Source organism: Gobio gobio, assembly GCF_949357685.1.
Source record: "Gobio gobio genome assembly, chromosome: 3".
In the NCBI taxonomy this organism is placed as follows: Eukaryota; Metazoa; Chordata; class Actinopteri; order Cypriniformes; family Gobionidae; genus Gobio; species Gobio gobio.
The window spans coordinates 32,242,138-32,266,819 of NC_137099.1; the positions used below are offsets into that span (position 1 = coordinate 32,242,138).

The following is a 24,682-nucleotide window of genomic DNA, read 5'->3' on the forward strand; positions in this document are numbered from 1 at the left end:
GATAGCCAACTCCGCCTTCACGAAAGTGGAGACCACACCGTTCAAACACGGAGGACGACAAATAAATTAGTTTACTAATTTTACTGGGCTTTACACCCATGCAGAAACATCTGACAGAAGTTCCACGCTGCCAGACTCTGAGAGTGACAATTTTAACACTTCCTGTTGAGGGGATGTTAGATGTTCTGTGTCCTGGATGATAGCAGGATTTAAACACTGAACGTCTAACATTTCACCGCTGCCCCCCCGAATCACTAGAGCCAATTTTGAGGATAACGGGATGGGGCGAGCAAATGTTTGACACGCCCTGTCCTGCGGGGGCAGACTGGGCAACAGACCATTGGACTTCTTATATTGATGATAGTCCCGAGGTCTGCCCTGGGAGGTTGTTGAGGATGACGAGCCGGTCTCCAATCTTTACGAGGGAGAGCGCGACTTGTCACACTCTGCTTATTACCCCCCTAAATCTTGAAGGACCGAAGAGAGGTTGTGTGGCTGACAGCCCCTTCCCTTGAGTACATTGAGGAAGAAACTGAGTGAACACTTCCTCGTGTTTCTTCCACTCCTTTAAATCTGGCCACTACAGAGTTAACTGAGTCACCAAATGAACCACTCAAATCCTTCAGAAGGTCAGCCTGATATGCCTGCAAGACAGCCATTGTGTGCAGCGCAGCACCAGCCTGTCCCTTTATATTTAATATTCTTATATAAATCATATACAATTTATATTTCATATATATATATATATATATATATATATATATATATATATATATATATATATATATATATATATATATATATATATATATATATATATATATATATATATATATTTATTTTAGGGATGCAACAATACAGTTAGTCCACGGTTCAATACATACCTCGGATTTTAACCACGGTTTTCGGTTCGGTTTGGTTCTGATGGCTTGTCACATAAATGTTTTGTTATTCTATTCTTAGGCGACAGGAACAGCAAGATGTTAAGGAGAAAAAAGACAATTTTTTATTGCAATACTCTTTCTTTATTTTACTTAACAGAATTGAAAAACCTTCCTTAAACTTAAAACTTTACTTTAAAAAAAATCCTTGTATTCCTAGTGTATTGTATAATATAAAATAAATATATATATAAAGATTTACACTGGCAGCTCAGAGCAGTACAGCAGCATTAAAGTATGAAATTGAATGAATGAATGTAAAAATAAAACACTACATAGACTTCACTATAAAATATACACTGATTCTTAGCTACTGTATTAGTTTTTCTGTCAAGAGCATTGAGTGATTTTCTCTTTGTCTTTTGTTAACATTGAAGGGATAGTTCATTCAAAAATGAAAATTCTGTCATCGAGAAATTAATACAGATTTGGAACAATCTTAGAGTGAGTAAATAATGCAGACTGATCTCATGAAATAGCGTATGTATGACACGCCAATTCGCTATGCCATTTTGGCGTGCTATCAAGACATAATTTTATAGGTGAACTGTCCCTTTAAGGATCGCGTGTTTACTTCTGCGCTGTTGTCTAATATACTGCATCCAATATACAGACACACACGATTTTACTTTTACTTTAGACATAACCGAATGTGTTTATGTTAACCTTGTGTGTATTTGACAGTATTAACGCAGTAAAAGGACTATTTAGTCCAGTAATCGCGTGTTTGACAGGCGTTTAGTGCGCGCGCTCTGAAAAGCGCATGTTAAAACCGCACACGCGAATGAACCGGCAAGGCTTTAAAACGCATGCAAATAATGAACTTTGGTGATTGTGAATAACTATAGTGTTCTGTGAGTATAACTCTACCACTAACCTGTGATGTGAATGTATGTCGCGTTGTTCAGTATTGGGATGGAGGCAAATTATAGAATTTGTAGAAAAATAATTAATTAAATGCAAAACCGAGAAAACCGCAATTCACAAGCGCGTATTGAACCGTGAAGGCCATACCGAACGGTTCAATATTATATTGAGAATTGTGGCATCCCTAATATATATATATATATATATATAAATTCCATATAAAATAATATACAATATATAATTCATATATATATATATATAAGCTTTTCCCAGGAAAGCCGAAGTTTATTTTCTACATGGCTTTGTGGGGATAGGTAGGTCTCTTTAATGAATGCAGACCCAGGCGAGAGATAGCTCGTAAGCGTCTCTTCCACCTGGGATATTCTCACATATCCACGCGATTTCGCACCCATGATAGTCGAAAATGTCGATGTCAAGGACACAAAAACACGTGAAGTAAATGGTTTTCTCCATGACTTTGCCACCAGACAGAAAACTCAAGCTCACTGCGTTTGGGAATATGTTATTCACGGTGCCAGACAAACTGCCCTGGCCAATGTGCGAACAAGCACCTCGATAAATTCCTCGTATGGATTTACTATCATGTGAGGAACGATCGCAGGCCGGCTGCTCGAGGTCCGTGGACCCAGAGATTCATCATCATTCCCAGCGTGAGCCGAAAAAAACGTTATAGCGCGCTTCGGGATCACTCGGGGAAACATGTATTTGGTGAGCGAGCAAGCGAAAGGGACGGACCCGTCTCTTGCTCGTCAACAAACCCATTTAAGAGCTCCGAACACGGGTGCTGACTGAAAGTAGCCAAGACGAGCACAAAGCATTCTAATTGTAAAGGCTCGCAATGCTCGTACTCGTCTGACTCAATGCAGCGAACCGCATGCTCTTCCCAAACACACACAGCAATAAACTTGCGCATCCAGTTCTGTTATTTGAAAGAGAACATGGATACACAGCGTTTACTCTACTGACTCGTTTCCAACTGATTAGATTTCTTTTAACTAGAACTTTTTCCACTAATGTTTCTTTGTAACCGAGATGAGAAAGAGAGAGAAATCTGCACACTGCAAGTTGAAAACTAACTCCTAACAAAGATCTCGAGATGAGTAGAAGCTCATCTATTTATAGCCTTGTGTAGCAGGTGCACCTATAACGTCACCGGCAGAGGCTATAAATAACTCTTGTGTTTTCATACTATTTTCACAGCTGGTTATGTCAAAGACATTTCCCATTTGCATAAGCTTATGCAGCATTGAGTGTAGCTTTTGAAAGGGAACATTATTTTACTTAAAAATAACAAATAAATATAGGCACAAGGGGCAATAATCAGGGTCCAAGCAACAATGGCTCTCCTGTGGAAAATTACGTGATATAATTATAAATCTGTAGTTTTTACAGTTCAGTCCATATTGACTCTTCACTGATAGTTATGGTTCCACAAGCAATAGATTTTATGTTATTATCCACAGAAATTGTTTGGCTGTTTGTGCCAATGTTTTATTTACATAACAGAGTCATTTTAGAGCATATGCTTAGACGTTCACCAAAGAAAATTCATACTAATTTTCATGCTCAACAAAATACAGTTATGGCATTATGTATTTTCAGTTGTACCCTATAGAAACTATTTTTATGTGACTCGGTGTGCATCCTGTTGTCTATTTGATTAGAGTTTCATTAAATTTTGATGTTTGGTTCAGGAGATATAGCTCAATTTTTCTGCACTGTCCCTAGCTGCTTTGTGCAAAGTTTGGTGAAGATTGGACCAAGAAGCAGATTTGCTCTTGAACCCCTAATAATAAATATAGCCACAAGCATCAATCTTTGGGTCTAAGCCCCAATGGTCCATGTAGATTATTAGGTGATCAAATTAAAATCAAATTATTATTGATCAAAAATAATAATGTGGTTTTTACACCAAAGTCCATCTTTGAATTATGAGTTAGGGTTTGATGAAAAGGGTTACAGCAACACAAAGGTGTGAAAATGGACAAATAAAGATAAGTTGATATGTTACTTATAGTCAGAAGAATGTCTACTGTCCTTTATCCCACCTTCGTGGACAAAAATGGGCACCCATAGGAATAAATGGAAAAACTGAAATTCAGAGCATTTTTTTATTTATTTGTCCAATAAAAATCAATAAATCCAACACAATGCAGATCATACATACACACAAATGAATGAGTGAGCATATACAACATTCTCAATGTGGCAAACACTCACACTCACGCACACGCACACACACACACACACACACACACACACACACACACACACACACACACACACACACACACACACACACACACACACACACACACACACACACACACACACACACACACACACACACACACAAATTACTAGAGAGAAGAGCAGAACCACCCCAGGAGGGATGGATGCCATCCTTCTTCAACAGGTCAGGTCTGCCCCAAAAACTTTTCCAATTGTCTATGAACCCTATGTTATTTTGCGGACACCACTTAGACAACCAGCCATTGAGTGATGATAGTCTGCTAACTATCTCATCACTCCTTTTTACAGGGAGCGGTCCAGAACAATTTGTCAGAACAAACAGCCTCTGACATCGTACTAGCGAGTTCACACACCTCTTTAATGTTAATTTTGGTGATCTCCGACTGGCGAAGTCAAACATCATTAGTGCCAACGTGAATAATAATCTTAGAGAATTTACGATTAGCTTTAGCCAGCACTTTTAAATTTGCTTTGATGTCAGGCGCTCTGGCTCCCGGTAAACATGTGACTATGGTGGCTGGTGTCTCTATTTTCACGTTCCGTGTAATAGAATCGCCAATGACTAGGGCACTTTCAACCGGATACTAAGTGGGTGCTTCACTGAGAGGGCAAAACCTGTTTGATGTTCTAACCGGAACGGAAAAGTGATTTTTTGATCTGCGACTATGCTGTCTTACCGTTACCCAGTTTCCCTGCTGCAGGGGCCCTGCAGCCGGAACCAAAGAATGTACAGAGTTCTCTAAGCTATTCGCATCCAAATCAGTATCTAAAGCTGTTACATCCTCACTACTCTCAGATAAAGTATGGATGCGTGTTTCTAATTCTGAAATCTTCTCCGTCAGCCTAACCATCTCCTTACATTTATCACATGTGAAGCCCTGTTCGCCAGCGGAGAAACCTATACTGAACATGCAGCATGTCGTGCAAGTGACAATGACAGGAGATGACATGACTTACAGTGTTTGTTGATTAAACCAACTTACCACAATTGTTTGCTGGACACTATTTACTAATCCAACAAATGAACTCAGAAAACAGGAGACCCGGGTGCAGAGATGACAAGCTAACAGGCTAGCGAAATGCTAACGTGTGATGGTGATTTAGATTAAAAGCTAGCGATGTCAAATTTATCGTGATAGGCAATATTTAAACAATGTATGGTGATGAGTAAGTTATATTTAGCAGTAGAACAAAGAAGATATATCAAAATAGAGATTCAAACGCAAGCAAGGTTGTACAGAGCTACAGTCCGGCAGGAGACAAACAGGCAAACAGGAGACAGGAGCAATCGATCAGGAGCAAGAACAAGAATTAGTAGTGGATGAGAAAACCCATGTAATTTAATATAACTACTGTTATTCTGTCACGAAAAGTAGTTAAAACTTTTTCAGGCAAGAATGTACTTGTTTAAAGCTCAAATCTGTGGTTTATATATAAAGACAGTGCCTAATTGAAATTTTGATGTGCCGTTTATGTAGTTGTGAGATCCAGTCGACCGTCGGGCGTTCAGCGCTCATTACCCTGGCGAGAGCAGCCTTTCCTCGGCTAGACCTTCTGACGTTTGCCGCTGACTCAGATGTTTCTGTAGTGGTTAAACATGAGATGTAATTCGTCTTGTGTATATCTAACGGGCGATCTTTGGTCTCATGAATCTATAATTTGTTCCCTGGCTATTCATTTTGTTCATTAAAACTGACATTTAACAAAAAGAGACTGGGTTGTGTTTTGTCATATTTAATTTAGTACAGTGAAGATAATCATATATGCACACTTATTGTGTGAACCACATATTAATATGTTTAATATTTTTTTTAAATGTAAACAAAAAAGGGTTGTGTTTTATATTTCGTTTTGTTATAAATATATGCAGTGAAGTTAATCAATGTACGCGTTGCCTGAACTACATTTGAGTGGCTATATATGTTTAAGATTTTTTTAAATGAAAACAAAAAGAGGCAGAGTGGTGTTTTATAACATTTCTTTTGTTTTATTGCAGCCTCATATATACATACAGAGATAACCGGAGTAGCCAAAGCGAGCTGAGTGACGCTATCAAGAAATGTGATGTTCCGTTTGCAGAATTACCAGACTTCCTCTGGAGTTCGTTCTCCTGAGTCGAACTTGTTAAGTCTGAACAAAAAAAAACGCAAGTCTGACGTTCACGTACTTGGTTTTGAGAAACAGCCCTTGAGATGTATCTACAACTTTATTGGAGTCCACCTGTGGTAAATTCAGTTGATTTTACATGATTTGGAAAGGCACACAATGTCTTTTTGGTGAAGTTCCCCTACACGACACACAGTAATAATAATAATAATAAAAAACTAAAATATAAAGGACTGTCCGAACAAGAGAATACCCCTGAAGAACTAAAAATTTACAGTTCTAATTGAGATATTTCCGTTAATTAAACTTGACGCATTAGTTGTTATTCAAAAGACAGAGAAAACAGGGCGAAAGCGAGAATTAGCAGGTATTGCTACCGAGTGAAAAACAGAAAAATGTCGGCACACCATGACTCCAAAACATGTAAAAATGTAATGCTAGACTCCCACACAGGTGGTAACGTATCGAGCACGTAGGCTCTTCGACTAGCGATTGAGCAATAAAACATCTGAAAACTATTCTATACTTTAAAGCCTGTATGTAATTGTAAATTATCTAACAAACAACGTGAAATGTTTATTATGGAGACAAGGTAATAACACTACAAACTGACATACGCAATGAAAAAGCACACAATCCGCTCAATGGAGCTTCCACAAAATCATGAGGTAATGATTTTCGTTGTGATGTTGCGCATGCAAGCTGAAGGGGAAAACAGGGGAACTGAACACTCCGGAACACCTGCACGATCCGTTGCATTGTTTCCTGATAACATCGGAAAAAACTTAAATTAGGTATTAGCCATAAATATAAGAGGCCAAACAATATGAAGAAACGGTATAGTGACTAATTTGCATAGCGTTATGGGGAATCATATCAGAACATCGGATCAGAAAGAGCTGTATTGCCAAGTGTGTTTGCACACACAAGGAATTTACCTTGGTATTGAAGCTTGAGCTTTCAGTGCACACATAAATATATAAACATATATAAATATAACAAAACACATAATTGTCACAAGCACGCCAGGCTCCACCCTCTCCCAGACACAACGATCACAATCACCCTTGTACTGATCACACACACCTGCACGTCATCATCACTGCAATCACCACCGGCACTTAAGCCGCACGCACTCAGTCACTGTCCGATATCGTTTGCACGTGCTCACGCTAAAGCTTGCTTCCACGGACTCACCTAACTACCTACCTGTTCTCCCAAGTCTCCTGAGTGTCTCCTCGTCTTGTCTCCTGGCTCCCTGTCTCCATCGCTCCGTTGTCCTGATGATCTACAATCAAGAACGTATCGTATTACCCATTGTCATCACCATTCTACTGGACTTCCACTTCTATACTCACCTCATCTGCTCACTTCCTGGTTCTGTCAAATAAACCCTGTTTACATCTGCCATCTGTTCTCCGTGTCACCTCTGTTTGTAACAGAATACCAGACCAACACCACACAGCACCAGGATGAGCACCCCGGATCCCTTCAAGGAGCTCGTCGACGCTGTTTGGCGAGCTCTTCCCTCCAGCACACCTGCACCTTCACCAGCGAGCACTTCCGGAAACAACACCACTGCTTCTTCGCCCCCCCGAGTGCGCCAGTCCCATGGCCAGACCGGCGCCCTTCTCTGGTTCGGCAGAGGATTGCAACGGATTCCCGCTCCAATGTTCCCTGGTCTTGGAGATGTGGGCCGCACCTGTACCCACATGATCGCGCCAAAGTGGCATTCATCACCTCGCAGTTAGCTGGTAAAGCGCTCCGATGGGCAAAATCTCTCTGGTCCAACGACAGCCCTGTGATCCAGACCCTGTCCGGGTTCATCGCACACTTTAAGGAGGTCTTTGGAAAACCGTGTTGGGATTCGTTGATTGGTGAGCAGCTCTACCACCTGAAACAAGGGTCTGGATCCTCGGGTGCGGCTGCATCTCGCTGCATACGAGGACACCATCGGGCTTGAACGTTTCATTCAACTCTCCATACGCTTCGCCACTCGTATGCAGTCGTGTATCGAAGAACACCAGGGCCAGCCGTCATTCTCATCTTTCCTCCGCCGACCAGATGGTGTCAGCCCTCCAGAACCAGCCCACGAGGCCATGCAACTGGAGAACTCCCGTCTGACAGCGGCTGAGCGGCAGAGGCGGCTGACCCAGAATCTCTGCCTGTATTGTGGTCTTCCTGGGCATTAGATCTCCGAATGCCCAGTCTGTCCTCCACGTCCCATGGTGAGTGCAATCATTCCTTCACTAAATAAGATGAAGCCACTCACCACTACTGTAAACCTTACTGCTGCCGGTATCTCCCTTCCAGTTACTGCCCTCCTCGACCCTGGGTCAGCCTGGAACTTCATCTCGGGCACCCTCTGCCGCCAGCTCAAGCTCCGCATGACTGCTACTCCGACCATCTACCAGATCCAGTCGATAACCGCGAAACCCCTCAGTCGGAGGTAGGTTAGTCTACGTCTACATCACCAGGCTACATCTGCTGGTTCTGGAGGAATCCACCGCTGACATCATTCTAGGGCGCCCATGGTTAGAGCAGCATAACCCAGTCATCTCCTGGAAGACAGGAGAAGTCTTGAAGTGGGGCGACAGCTGTTTCCCGGACTGCTTCCCATCGCCACCGTTATGTCCCGCTCCTCATTCCCAAGATCTCCCCGTCTGCGCCACGTCCATCGAGAGTCCGGTAGAGAGACGTTCGGTGGATGTTCCCTCCTGCTACGCCCCCTTCAGCGACGTCTTCTGTCCCCAACGGGTTTCCAAGCTGCCTCCCCATCGGCCATGGGACTGTGCCATCGATCTGCTGCCAGGTGAACCAGTGCCCAAAGGTAAAATCTATCCCCTCTCACTTCCGGAGGAGAAGGCCATGGAGGATTACATCAAGGAGACGCTGGAGCAAGGATACATCCGTCCATCTACTTCCCCCGCTGCTTCGAGTTTTTTCTTCGTGGCAAAGAAGGATGGAGGCTTGTGGCCCTGCATCGACTACCGAGCACTCAACAATATAACAGTTTCTCAGCTACAACATCGACCGCAGTGGCATCCGGATGGACGAGGGGAAGGTGGAAGCCATCCAGTCCTGGCCAACCCCCTCCACTGTCAAGGAACTCTAAAGATTTCTCGGCTTTGCCAACTTCTACCGTCGCTTCATCCATCTGTTAAGTTCCATCGCCAGTCGACTCACCAGTCTCCTACGCAACAAGCCCAAGTCTCTGTCCTGGACCCCATCTGCCACTGAAGCCTTCCAGACCCTGAAGACCGCCTTCACGACCGCTCCCCTCCTGGTCCACCCAGATCCAGATCTGCCCTTCGTCGTCGAGGTGGACTCTTCCACCACAGGAGTGGGAGGGGTCCTTTCTCAGCAGCAGGGGAACCCCCGTCGTCTTTACACTGCATGAAAAGTGGGATTTTCGTCAGTATGTGGCACTGTAGATTGCCGTGGAACTTCAGGTTTACGACTGTGCACGGCAATTTGCAGGCAACACCGAAAACTGCCGTAAATTGTCGGAAATTGACGTGGGCCTTGCTTGGCAGTTGTCCCCCCATGACCCCCCCTCCCCTTAATTCTAGGGGAGGCTTTATCATGTAAATGAACATGCTGTGAGCTACACAAATGCAAATCAGAGTAGCAGCAGGGGGAGTTTTATCTAGGTTCTGAATTTTTTTAACTAAAACAAGTTTAAAGTTTAAGTTAAAATGTTAACTTAAATTTAAGTTAAATGTACTCGTTTTAGTTCACATTACTAAATTTTTAGGGCAACCAGTTTGCTCCAATTTTTTAAGTAGATTCAACTTGTCCGGGCTCACAGTGTAGATTAATTACTCTGTATGTCATTAGCAATAACCAATGTTATGTAAAAAAAACAAAATACAGGACAGCAGTTCATGTCTTCAACCTTTAGAGAGGTTATGTGATGCAACAAGACAATGAACCAAAGCACACAAATAAATCAAGTAAAGCATACAGTTTACATACCAAAATTATTTTTTCCACCCTGCACTGTGAATGATTTTTTAAATGGCTATTAATCATAAATGTGAAAAGTACAAGTTTTTGTGTTTATAGTTAAGTCAGATTGTGTTTTTCTGTAATTGTCATTTAAATTGAGCTCACACCACATTTTATGAATTATCAATGCAGATTTTCAAGAGGTGGTTTCCTGGACAGGGTTTAAATTATGCCAAGAGTAGGCCTTAATCCAGTTAATCGTGAGTTAAAAAATTGTTGCCTGGAACAAAGATTAAGCACAGATTACTAACACCTGGACTATGAGTCCTGAACTAAAATAAACTGGATTCATTTACAGTTTTATCTAATTGCTTACACACAATTTCTGAAAATATGGCTCCATTTCTTGTAACTCTACACACAAAACACACAACATGCAAAACATCAGACATCGCTTGCAAAAGCAACACTTTGTGCAAAACTATTTTAACTCTTCCAAAAATGTTGTTTTTGCATATATCTAAATACACACAAATATGCACAACTGAGGAATTTACAGTTGAACTGAAATCAGCTGAACTGAATCAACACTGAAGTCACTTGAGCTGAATATTGACACTATATTGGCTTGTTAGAGCCGGTTTACAGCAGAATTTGTTTTGAACTTGTTACTGAAGCTGCTATGAAACAATATATTTTGTTGTATGCATATTCTTTCTTTCTCAAACCTTAGTTTTGATTTCTAAGTGATCAATTTATGTATAAGTGTTTTCACACATGATCATTGGCTGTATGGGTCCTCAGTAAATTAATGTGGCATTTAAATGGCAAAAGTTATTCTTGTCTCTATAACTTATGGCTTCCTAAAGACACGTTTATGGGTAAATAAAATATTAATAATATTAATAAAATGTATATCAAAAGATATTTTAAAGGAGCTGTATGTAGGACTGTGGCCAAAACTGGTACTGCAATCACTTTCAAATTACTGTAGAGCGGTGTATCCCCTCTCCCCCTCCCCCTGACTCGAGGTTGCCAGCTAGGCTGCAGGATCCAGCAGGAAGGTAGGCTGCTACACGGAGCTTTCAATGGCAAGTGACGAGTCGTACACAGTACGTTTTTTTTCCTTCTGTTAATTATGTTTATGCTTCAAGAGCGATATTTTGTGAAGTAATTATGAAATGCAAAAATTTACTAATGGCGATTAACCAAATATAATCGTAAATATGAACGCTCGTATGTGACAGTACATTCCCACATGAAAAAATACTATAGTAAAATTACAGCAAAGCTAAATAACATTAGCAATGGTCATACAGGTCAACTTGCAGCATGTTTTGTCCACTATATATGCGAAGAACGAATGAGGAATCATTTTTACTGAGGTAACGTTAGGCTACTGTCTCAAATACGTTTACACAGTGCTAATAGATTAGATTAGATTAGATTAGATTCAACTTTATTGTCATTACACAAGTACAAGTACAAGGCAACGAAATGCAGTTTAGGTCTAACCAGAAGTGCAATAGCAGCAAGTGCAGGATATACAATGGATGCGTAAGTGCAGGACATGGATATGTACTGAATATGTATAAATATGTATAAATAGAGAGACGTTATTACTATAAACAGAACTGAATTTACAGGTGAATATGTACAGTGAATAAATATACAGATGGCTATTACTATAAACAGAATTTACAGGTGAATATGTACTATGAATACAATATACAGATGGCTATTACTATAAACAGAATTTTACAGATAGAGGTATACAATAATATGCTAGGCTAATATGAGGAATAGCAGTGGATTAGGGTAGTGCAATAAATTATGGACAGAGCTATCCGGAAAAAAAAGTGTAAAGTGCAGTGGAAAGTGGTTGCATATTACAGTCGGCAGTGCAAATGAGCATAATCCAGTTAAGATATGGCAGTGCAAGATGCATATGTAAACAGTTGTTACTGTGATAAACAGTCGGTAGTGCAAATAACAAAGTGAAGGAAGATGTGAGGTAGGAGAGTTATCAGTTTATGAGGGAAGTGGATCAACGGGGGTTTGAGTTCAATAAAGAGACAGCTCTGGGGAAAAAACTGTTCTTTAGTCTGCTGGTCCTGGTCCGGTGGATCCTGAAACGCCTGCCGGAGGGCAGGAGAGAAAACAGTCTGTGGGCTGGGTGAGAGGAGTCCTTGAGGATGCTGCGAGCTCGATGCAGACAGCGTTTCCTCTGGATGTGTTCGATGGCAGGCAGTGGAGTCCCTGTGATGCGCTGGGCAGTTTTCACCACCCGCTGCAGTGCCTTGCGCTCCGCAACAGAGCAGCTCCCATACCATACTGCCACACAGTTGGTCAGGATGCTTTCTATTGCGCAGCGATAGAAGTTCACCAGGATAGCCGAGGAGAGCTGATTCTTCCTCAGTGTCCTCAGGAAGAAGAGGCGCTGGTGAGCCTTCTTGACCAGGCTGGAGGTGTTGGTCGTCCACGACATGTCCGCCGAGATGTGGATCCCCAGGAACTTGAAACTGGAGACACGTTCAACAGCCATTCCATTGATGTGGATGGTGTCGTGTGTGCCTCTTGACTCCTTCCTGAAGTCCACGATGAGCTCCTTCGTTTTGGTGGTGTTGAGGAGCAGGTTATTATCAGCGCACCATGTGGCCAGGTGCTGGATCTCCTCCCTATAGGCAGTCTCATCGTTGTTGCTGATGAGCCCAATCACCGTAGTGTCGTCCGCAAACTTGACGATGGAATTAGATCCATACACAGGCTTGCAGTCGGCGGTGAAGAGGGCTAATAATAGGCGGATAATAGGCGGATAATAGGCGTGCTAATGTTGTTTTCCTCAGCGTCCCAGCATAATGACAGAGAAACGGGCTCTGATAATGCATTACTAATGTTAGCAATGACGACTCGCCGTTTTTATTTACCAAACAATTCCTTAACGTTACCTTTTCAATTCAATGACCCACCTCCATCTGCGCTAACCTAACGTTACTTTGCACGAACATGCATATCTTTGTTCGACTGTCATGAATATTTGAAATGACCATTTACATTAAGTACAAGTTAGCCAAACATAGATGAACCTTACCTGTCCAGGAGAAAATTAGCAACGTTGGCATCAGTCTTCAAATTATTCTCCGTTTTCAGCCGTCTCTATCTTTCAAAGGCATCTCAAATCCTTGTTTTATTTCGGACACTGTCACGACGTTTTTCTGATTCATAACGAGGTTGTTTAGGTTTCTTAAAGTTAGACATTGTTTATCCAAAAATTTTGTAGCTGCAGCTGTGGTAACTAGAGCAGAGCTGGCAACCCGAATGCAGAAACACTACTGACTTCGTGATTGGTAGACAGGTGGAGGGTGGCGCTTCATGCCAAAACACAACATGTCAACATCAACATCAGTTGAGGGCTGCAACTTCACTTTTAAAATGACAATATCTTGGCCGGACAACCGTTGTCAGTGATATAAATATTTGAAATTAACATGATTTCTTAATGTCTAGTGACATATCAGGGCCATTTTATGATTAATTGAAATACATTTCTTACATACAGTTCCTTTAAATATAATGAAGTCATTTTATTATAGCACTCATCAGATGTTCCTGGAAACAAAACAGAGACAGAACAGTATAAACAAACTATACAACAAACTAAACACCAAATTACAAAAACATTATTATGTGAAAGTGAATAAAGTTGTGTGTGTGTGTGTGTGTGTGTGTGTGTGTGTTTTCAGTTATAAATATGTGCTGTGTAAATTAGCCTATATATACTTTTAGAAATTATATATAGCCTAACTTTAAAAAACAAACAATAACCCATATAGATAAATTATAATAATTGTATAATATTAAGCATTTACTTAATATACATTGTAACATTAGGCTACTTTACTCTAGCACAGTAGTCAGTTAAGCAATTAATTAATATCTTATATTAATATGTATGTAGCCTAGGCTACATCTAAAGGTAAGTCTGCTTTAAAAAAAATATTACACTTCGACATGTACAGAATGTGCGCGTTAAGAAACACGTTCAAATGTGTCTTCTTAACATGTTAAAACTGTGCGTCGACTGTGCGTGTATGCCTGTTACACGACCAGAATGTGCGTGTCTACACATACAAAAGAAACACGTATAAAATTGCTGCGTTGACGCGGAAAACAGGGCGTGTTGAAACGGTCATAAGTCACGCGTTTCGTATAAAGAAATTTGGCCCCGGGCGCGTTCCATAGTAGAGCCCTAGTCCAATGACGTGCGAGGTCGAGGTCATGGCCATGACGCGTAGAAGACGAGCTTTAAACTTTTTTTTTTTTTTTACATTTCTTATGTTTTTTTGCTGCTTTCCTTTTTCGTGATCAACTATGACAGGACGCCGTCTTCAACTCAATCTCAACATGGACGCGACCAACTTTTTCGACTCATTTTCAGGAGGCTGTCTTCGTCTTCACAACTCTGAGGCAAACTGCAGGCGCTATGAACCACAGCATGGGTAATGTAACCTTACGATTTAAAGAATATGCTTTTATTCAGCTGTATAAGGAAGTGGATGCGTTAATAGATCCGAGCTTAAAACTGCACATTTTGTTTTCACAGACTATCGTCTCGGTTACGTATGGTAACCCTCGTTCCCTGAAGGAGGGAACGGAGACGTACGTCGGACGTACCGACGAATTGGGATTACTTCTGGGAGCCCCTATCAGCTTCGAGCTATCTAGAACCGGCCAATGAACAATTGGCGTGCGAGATTTGCATCTCGCGCCCCGCCCCGCACCGCGGGTATAAACAGGAAGCGAGAGCGAATGCACGCTGTTTTTCACTGAGGAGCCACACGTAATGGCTCAACCTGCAGTGATGGTACAGCAGCTGTGGCGACGGGACGTACGTCTCCGTTCCCTCCTTCAGGGAACGAGGGTAACCATACGTAACCGAGACGTTCCCATTCAGTCGGTCACGTTCGACGTACGTCGGACGTACCGACGAATTGGGATCCCCTATGGAAAACGCCATAGTTACTGCCACTCCCAGCGATGAGCCCCACAGACCCCGATCTGATGCGGGCGGGAAAGTTCACGCAGGGAGAGTCAAAGCTGCTGTTCCGCAAGACCCACTCAGCCGACTGTATTGGATAACGCTGGGAAAGCGTGCCTGTGAAGGTAGCTGCGGAAGCCACATCATGCCCAGAGGGAGTTAACATGTGGAGAATACACGTATGGGCTGGCCGTGGGCAGCGCAACATACGGAAGTCCCAGGGGTGGCCTCGGCCAATTAGGAGGGAGACAACACGTACCTGGGACGGCAGAGGGAACTCTGCCGAGGGAAAGACACGGGCTCGCCGCAGGGAGCCGACCGTGGAAGAATACACATATGGGACCGCCGTGGGGGTCACTACATATGGAACCCAGCCTAACACAAGTTCCACCAATGCATACGAGTGTTAGACCTGGCGTCGAACGCTCCGCCACGTCCGACTGCCGCGGGTTGCGGAGGACTCAACAGGTTTTGCCGTTCCGGGGAACTCGACTGGAGCAGAATAAGCGCACGCATCCGTCTACCATAGGGGAGGGAATGGCGCAGCAAGCCGACACTAGAACGGGCACTTCGGTGTTACTGACTATGGGAAGTAAGCACACAGGAAGAGACCGGCTCTACACGGAGGCTATAGAATCTAGCGAACGTGTTAGGTGTCGCCCAGCCCGCAGCTCTACAAATATCTGTCAGCGAGGCACCACGAGCCAACGCCCAGGAAGAGGCAACACCCCTAGTGGAGTGGGCTCTTAACCCGAGCGGGCAGGGCACGTCTTGGGACTGATAAGCCAAGATGATGGCATCCACTATCCAGTGGGCCATCCTCTGCTTGGAGACAGCCTTTCCCTTATGCTGTCCTCCGTAACAGACGAAGAGCTGCTCTGAGGTCCTGAAGCTTTGCGTTCTGTCCACGTAAGTCCGGAGAGCACGGACGGGACAGAGAAAAGCTAGGGCTGGGTCTGCCTCCTCCGAAGGCAGCGCTTGCAGGCTCACCACTTGGTCCCGGAAGGGAGTAGTGGGAACCTTGGGCACATATCCAGGCCGGGGTCTCATGATCACATGCGAGTTACCGGGCCCGAATTCCAGGCACGATTCGTCGACCGAAAATGCCTGCAGGTCCCCTACCCTCTTGATGGAGGCCAACGCAGTCAGGAGTATTGTCTTTAATGACAGAACTTTCAACTCAGCTGACTGCAGAGGCTCAAAAGGTTCTCTCTGTAGTGCAGTTAGCACCAGAGTTAAGTCCCAAGAGGGTATGGAGGGAGGACGAGGCGGATTTAATCTCCTCGCTCCCCTAAGGAACCTGACGATCAGATCGTGCTTACCTAGAGATTTTGCACCTACGAGCTCATGATTAGCGGCGATAGCGGCGACATAGACTTTGAGGGTGGAGGGAGACAGCCTTCGCTCCAACCCATCCTGTAGAAAGGTAAGCACAGATGCGACCGAACATCTTCGGGGGTCTTCTCGGTGAGAAGAGCACCAATCGACGAACAGGTTCCACTTCAACGCATAGAGGCGCCTCGCCTCGCCCCCTGGGGTCAATGAAACCCTCACGCTGCTACGTCAACGCTTCCAGATGTCAGCAGATGTCAGAAGGTACGTGCAGGGATGTGCCATGTCGAAAAGTCCACGTCACCTGCCAGCTGGAAAGCTCCATCCTCTGCCCGTTCCCAACCGCCCTTGGTCACACCTAGGGGTGGATTTTATCACGGACCTCCCAGTCCCAGACAATTGTGCCTGCGTCCTCGTAGTGGTGGACTGATTCTCCAAGTCCTGCCGGCTCCTCCCACTACGAGGATTACCCACTGCCCTGGAAACTGCCGAATTGATGTTCAATCACACCTTCCGCTATTATGGTATCCCCGAAGACATCATATCGGACAGGTGTCCCCAGTTCATCTCCAAGGTATGGAAGGCCTTTTTCTCCCTCCTAGGTGTGACCGTCAGCCTCTCGTCAGGATACCATCCCCAATCGAACAGGCAGATGGAACGTAAGATCCAGGAGATTGTCCGTTTCTTCCGTACCTTCTGTCATGGCCACCAGGACTCCTGGGACCAGTTCCCAGGATGGGCCGAGTACGCACAGAACTCACTCCGTCAGCCTACCACCGGCCTTACCACGTTTCAGTGGTTCAGTCTCCCCTCTTCCCGTGGTCAGGGGAACCCTCCGATGTCCCTGCGGTTGATTACTGATTCCGGGAGAGTGAGAGGGTCTGGGACTCAGCCCACAATCAACTTCAGTGGGCCCTTCGCAGATGCAGGATGACAGCCGACCTTCGCCGCTCAGAAGCGCCTACATTCCAGGTTGGGAATACTAATGTAAAAGCACACCAGGCTCCACCCTCTCCCAGACACAACGATCACAATCACCCGAGTACTGCACACACCTGCACGTCATCATCACTGCAATCACCACCAGCACTTAAGCCCCATGAACGCACTCAATCACTGTCCGGTATAGTTTGCACATGCTCACACTAAAGCTTGCTTCCACGGACTCACCTAACTACCTATCTGTTCTCCCAAGTCTCCTGAGTGTCTCCTCGTCTCGTCTCCTGGCTCCCTGTCTCCATCGCTACGTTGTCCTGTCGATCTACAATCAAGAATGTATTGTATTACCCATTGTCATCACCATTCTACTGGACTTCCACTTCTATACTCCCCTCATCTGCTCACTTCCTGGTTCTGTCAAATAAACCCTGTTTACATCTGCCATCTGTTCTCTGTGTCACCTCTGTTTGTAACAATACTAGAATTTAAGAATAAAATACAAAAAAGTATAAAGACAGAGTTTTAGTCAGAATAAACATATTTATAGATTATGAATATATTTATAGTATTGTAAATAATAATATTAATAAATAGGACTGATTGAATTTTACAAAGATATTGCACAAAACAGTAGGAGTATTGCACTTGCAGACATAAGACAAATAAGATCCTTACATATGTCCCAGGTCTGTGGAGATGTTGCAGGATATAATTTAGTCGTCCCATGTTGACTGCATCATCCACAGACCGGCAAACTAAAGGGGATCCAGCAGGGGTCCAGTGATGTCCTTCAGGTAGGCCAACACCAGTCTTTCAAAATACTTCATAACCACAGATGTGAGTGAAGGGTCTGTAGTCATTAAGTACAGTCATTTTGGATTTTTTGGGGACCGGAATGAAAGTGGAGGAGCATTTCAAGCAGCAGATCTTCACCCTGCCCCAGTGATCTGTTGAAGATCCATGTGAAGATGGGGTCAGTGCAGACTTTTAAACAGGCAGGTGAAACACTGTCTAGGCCTAAAGCTTTTCTAGTCTTCTGTTTTTTGAAGACACGGACGTCCTTCACACAGACCATAAACAAAGAATGAATAGCAGATGGGGAGGAGGGGGATTGCATGAGGTGTTGGTGTATGTTTAGGTGCAGATCAGAGTAGGTGTGTGGTGTGAGACTGGGTTTTTCAAACCTGCAGTAAAACGTATTCAGGTCCTCAGCCAGTACTTTATGTTCCTCATGCCCACCCAGACTGAGGCCAGATTGTTGGTTGAAAAGTGTTTTTTCCCCCCAGCCCTTTCAGAGTAGCTTCTGTTACGTCCCGTGACGTAATTGTTGTTGAACAGTGTGATGTGTTTTCTCCCCTCCCTCTTGTTCTCTCTCGCTATCTCTCTCTTCATGCAGCGCTCCAAACGACCCGCAGCTGATCTTAATTAGTGGGAGCGTGGTGGATCTAAAAGAGCAGTGAGACGAGGCTAGGGAGGAGTCCCTTTTCCACTAACCCAGACGCTGTGTGGCTTTAGTTGCGATTGAGCAAATTGAGCAAATTGTGTATTGTTTATTGTGAATTTGTGGTGCATTCACAATGACTCTGCCACTTGGACTCGGTGTGAGTCCTGTAACCGTGTAGGGAGGTGGGCGCCAATTTATTTGGGTTTACCCTCTCCTAAGTTTTCTCCTGTTTATGTTTTTTCAGTTAGGGAGAGACTTTAACTTTCTTTGTTAGGGAATTTAGATCACTTAATACCCTTTAGTAAGAGACTGTTTTGTTTGTTATTTTGGCCTTGCCGTCTCCTGACGATTTGGTTATTTACATCTGCTTTATGTTTTCTGTTCCTTATGTTAATCCTGAATTTATGTCAACCCCTTTAATAAAACACTGGTTAACTAGATTCCTGTTCTGATCTTTTGTTTGTGATATAGTGTAATAAGAGTGAAAAGAGCTGGGATAGTGGACGAGGAGATTCCTCAACGTTTATTTATTCATTTACGTAATTATAATTATAATTTTTCTTTTGTTACTCCCTCCCTAAACCCCTAGATGTGGGGTGGACGTAACACTTCTTTTAGTCATCTCTTTTGTCAGTGTGTTTCTGACCTAGTTATACATAGTTTTATCCCCACTTGTGTAAGCATCCTCTTTGGCATGATGAAGCTGTCTGAGTTTTGCTATAAACCATGGTTTATAATTGTTAAATGATACAATATCCTAGTAGAGACACACATATCCTCACAGAAACTGATGTATGATGTTATAGTATCAGTAAGCTCGTCCAGATCGGTGGACACAGATGCAAAAACACTTAAAAAGGCACCAAACCGTGTTAAAAGTTTCATTAGTATTTTTACAGTCATTATTATAGGTAGTAGTTTGTCTCTGGTAAAACTGATAGAAAAAAATGACTAAATGCAGAACAAACAAAAAAAGCAGAAGAATTTGATAGCTTCACAACAAGGCAATCGTCCGCAGCTCCATCTAGTTTTGAGATAGATGGCAAGATAGCTTTGAGATAGATATATTTTTCTTGTTTAAGCACAAACTCACTTAATTTTGTCCAATTATTCAAGACTTAATTTTACATTTGTATCTCAAGTAAATTTGTTTTGATATAAAGATATTTAGATATTTGTATTTGAAAACAGGACAAAAATACTAAGGAAGCAATGCATGCAACATTTAATGCCACGACTTGGAAATGCCATGAATTTAAGACTTCCTGCTCTGATTTAAGACCTTTTTAAGGTTTATGTATATCAAGTTTTTTACTCAATGCAGAAAAGAGATAGAAAAAAAATAAGTTAAGCATTACAAACACAATAGGCATGTGGGTTGGACCCCTAATAATAAGAACATCTTAATAAGGTGCTAGAACTTTGTGTTTGGACCCCTACATAGTAAGCATCTCCAGTATTTCCACAAGAGAACAGCAGCAAATGTTTAAAATATCTGCATACATGACTTGGACATTCCAATAGTATTATCATAATATGTTCAATAGCTGTGAAGCATATAAACATGTTTTTATTGTTTTTTATTTTGCAATTAAGTCTTAACATAGACCGTATCACAAAATAAGCATGCAAATGTGGTTTGAATTTTATATAACTGCTGTACTTTAAACTGAATAATCATGAAAATACTTACTGGTGCTTTTTTATCAATGGGCTTGATGACAAACTTCTTATCGTTGAAAGAAATGTTTCGAATCTCACTCCATGGGAAACCAATCTTTGGTGTAAGCCTTAAAGAATAATAACAGAGGGATGAACAAGCTTTAACATGTATACATTTACTCAACAATATAGAGAAAATCATGTTAAAAACAGCCAGCAGAGGAATATATTTAGTTTATCTGCAGACAGACATTCAAATTAGCTGACATCTTAGAATGAAAGTAATTTCCTGAATGTAAAGTTTCTGATCGTAGATCAGAGGTGTTCGCTGGAGTTTATTGACATAGGCATGAGCACTACTGATGAACAGAGTAATGGCCCCACACTTCCTGTAAAGGGGAAGACAAGGCCGCATTTCCCTTTACCCAGAGGCAAAGGGCCGAATCATATAGGGCAGACATTAGAACAGTGTGAGTCAGCGCTTGTAAGGCAGGGGTGTGGGGATGGATGGGTGCCACTCACAGAATAATTATGCAGAACCTTTAGTGTTTACCATATGTGATGAGCTATATGTATGTGTATCAAGCATTGTTTAGATGTAAATAAAGGCCTAAAGTAAATCTGTCCATCATATGAAGCGATCATATCTCTTTACACAAGAGAACGGCAGCAATCGATTACTCCTGCCTGTCTCCTGCTGTGTTTGCATCTGCATTGCTTGCTTTTGAATCTATATTTGATATAATTCCCTGTTGTTTAACCCCTATGAGTCTGAGCTGTTTTGGGGCCCTTTAGAAGTTTTGACATGCTCTGACATTTGTGCATTTTTCAGTTGCTTATAAACACATTAATGGCAAAAGTGTAATTACACTGTATTCAGCACAAACTGGGCTACCATAATATGTGAGCAACATGTATGTACATGCTTGTATTTTTGAGAGAATAATGTTTATGCATAATTTTTGAAAAAACTAAAAAAATTGTTTTAAAATTAAGGCTTCAAAACACAACAGATATGTGTTCACAAGCCCTTTGATTATTGGGTGTTTTTGTTCGGAGTTTTTGCTTTAAACTGATGTGAGAATCATTGAGCCTACTCATTCACATAAAACAATATATTCTTTTACATTTTGTAAAACACTTTATCTTTACTCAGGCCTTATGTGAGTAGGCGTGAACATCCCATAAATAATAATGTGATCATTCCTGAGAAACAAAGACCTGCATAATAATGAGCTGCATAATAAATTAGCTTTAGGTAGGCCTACTAGATTTTAGGTTTACTAGATAAGTACAGTAACAGTAAAACAAAAAAAAAGTTTTTTGGGGGGAAAAATCTAAATGTTTTTTACTTAAAGTTTTTACTTAAAGCAAGCTAAATTATCTGCCAAAAAAGAAACAAGATTTCAATCAGAAATGTTTTTTGAAAGAAGAGCTAAAAAAAAAAAAAAAAAGTAATATTGTGAGAATTGGTAAGGATGAATGTTATAAGTAAAATATTTGGGATTTAAAACAACATAATGCAATGCAATTATGATTTCAAATAGTATCTGGTGACTTTAGGTTGATTGGGACACTTTTTCCCAGTCATTTCAATGGCAAATATTTTCAGAATCATTTGTAAACGATCAAATACACAAAATACTCAAATATAATTTCCAGCTTCAGTCAGAAACACGTAAAATGCATGAGCCAGTGCTAAGGCTATTGTCTGCTATATTGGTATCAAATATACTAAAATATGTATTATACCAGCCTGTTATATTATATCAAATATATTAAAAACATTGATTCAAATTAAGATAACATTTATACAAAACGAAATTCAGTTTAAAGAAAGCAATTAACTTTCTAAAAAACAAACAAAAAAAACAAAAACATAGGGTATAATATTTAAACATCAATATGAAGCAAAATTCGTTTTAAAAACATTGAATAATATTAAGATACAATTTATTCAAAACGAAATTCAGTTTAAAGAAAGCAATTAACTTTCTAAAAAACAAACAAAAAAAGAAAAACATAGGGTATAATATTTAAACATCAATACGAAGCAAAATTCGTTTTAAAAACATTGATTAATATTAAGATACAATTTATACAAAACGAAATTCAGTTTAAAGAAAGCAATTAACTTTCTAAAAAAACAACAACAACAACATAGGGTATACTATTTAAACATCAATATGAAGCAAAATTCGTTTTAAAAACATCGATTAAAATTAATATACAATTTATACAAAACAAAATTCACTGTAAAAAAGGCAATTAATACTCAAATATCATTTCTATCTTCAGTTAATTTATGAGACGCGTGCAACGGAGCGCTAAGGCTATTGTCTGTTATATTGACTTCTTATAAAATAAGAAGCAACTATATTAAAAACATTGATTAAAATTAAGATACAATATATACAAAACGAAAACAGGCCAAATAAATCTTGTCTAAACAGTCTTGCTTCATGTTGCATCAGGATTTATATTTAAACAGTCTTTTTGCGTTTAATATTCACAGATGCTAACTGAGACTTTTAAACTTAGCCTACCTTACAGAATCAGCTTTCCCTGAGGAGAATTATTCCAGGATTATTACTCAAAGCGATGTATCTGAACCATAGCTTCACTTGATCTGTTTGTTTGAGTTGAGGTGTGTGTGGACGTCGATGCATGGATTGCCTGTATTTGAATCTGAATGAGCACGCGGGCTCCAGAGGTGGACAGTAACAAAGTACATTTACTTGAGTACTGTACTTAAGTACACTTTTTGAGTATCTGTACTTTACTGAAGTATTATTTTTTAGGGATACTTTTACTTTAACTTCACTACATTTCAAAGACAAATATCGTACTTTTTACTCCACTACATTTCTATCAAGGTCCTCGAAGTCAAAAGTCGTTTCTGTAGCAGCTTTGCAAGTCAGTGGATGATTTTTTTTCTTCTTTAAAAGTGTTTTTTTTTTTTTTTTTGCAAAATGTAAATGTCTGGGAGAAAGAGAAGCATAGACTTAAGGATGAATCTGAAAAAGCCTGATGAAAGAGCTCAGTTCAGTCTGGTTTTTTGTGCCTCTCAGATGCCAGAGCACGAGTACTGAATAGAGCTTTCTTATGTGTTTTTTTCGCAATTAAACAGACCAATACACACAAAATGTCAATTTTCATTTTGGAAAGTATTCACGTGAACAAAGGTGATTATGTCTTAAGTGAACGTAAACAGTTGGGGAATATCGGATGTGTATCAGTGTGTAGGATTTGTGCATTCTGCCTTAAAGTGACAGCAGCTTTGTAAAAAGCTTTGTAACTTTTAAGTATTTAAATTAGTTCAAGGTGGTCGTATGCTAGCATGTCGGATGGAGCATCACTGACTGGCTTAAACCACCGTGCATTTATACAACAATAATAAAATAATGCATTGACATAAAAAAGGAAATTTACTTTTGATACTTAAGTACTTTTAAAAGCAAGTACTTCTGTACTTTTACTTAAGTAAAAATAGTTTTTAACAACTTTCACTTGTAACAGAGTAATATTTGACTAGTAGTACTTTTACTTTCACTCGAGTAATGGAGTTGTGTACTTTGTCCACCTCTGGCTGTGGCCATGGTCTCATTAGCGGGTAGGCTAATGAGGCAGTAATGAGTTGACTGATATCTCCCACTTTTCACACAGATTACATAAACACAGAGTATTTGTTTTCGTTTTGATTTACATGATTTAAAACCTGACATTTCAACGTTTCTTTAGACATATGTCTCATGTTTCTGTGTCAAGGTTTAACAAAGCTTCAGGTCGTTTTCAAAAAAGAATCAGATTAGACATCATTGAGAGAGAGTCTGAAGATCGCGAATCATGTTTGTTTCCCTTATTTTGCAAAAAGCACAACAATTTGTTTTTATTGTGAATGTACACAAAAAAAATTGAAACTTAACAGAATATAATGATATATAACACTTACATGAATGATAAAAAAATGACAGTTATTTGAGTCTCTTTGGCACTGATAAGAAAAAAAGAGAGCCGATCACGCCGGCGCGACCGTTGACTTGAGGGGGTTAAACTGCTAAATATAACTTACCCATCACCATATATTGTCTAATATTGTCTTTCACATTAAAACTGACATCGCTAACT

General features: G+C 41.2%; 1 protein-coding gene across 1 annotated transcript in view; it reads right to left on the reverse strand.

The window, feature by feature from the left end:
- The window catches only part of LOC307123967 (radixin), a 267,415-nt gene that overhangs the window by 62,674 nt on the left and 180,059 nt on the right, over positions 1-24,682 (reverse strand). The window contains exon 9 of the mRNA XM_079812852.1: positions 20,586-20,682. Within this exon, the coding sequence (XP_079668978.1) occupies positions 20,586-20,682 (97 nt within the window). The remainder of the gene's footprint in view (positions 1-20,585; positions 20,683-24,682) is intronic.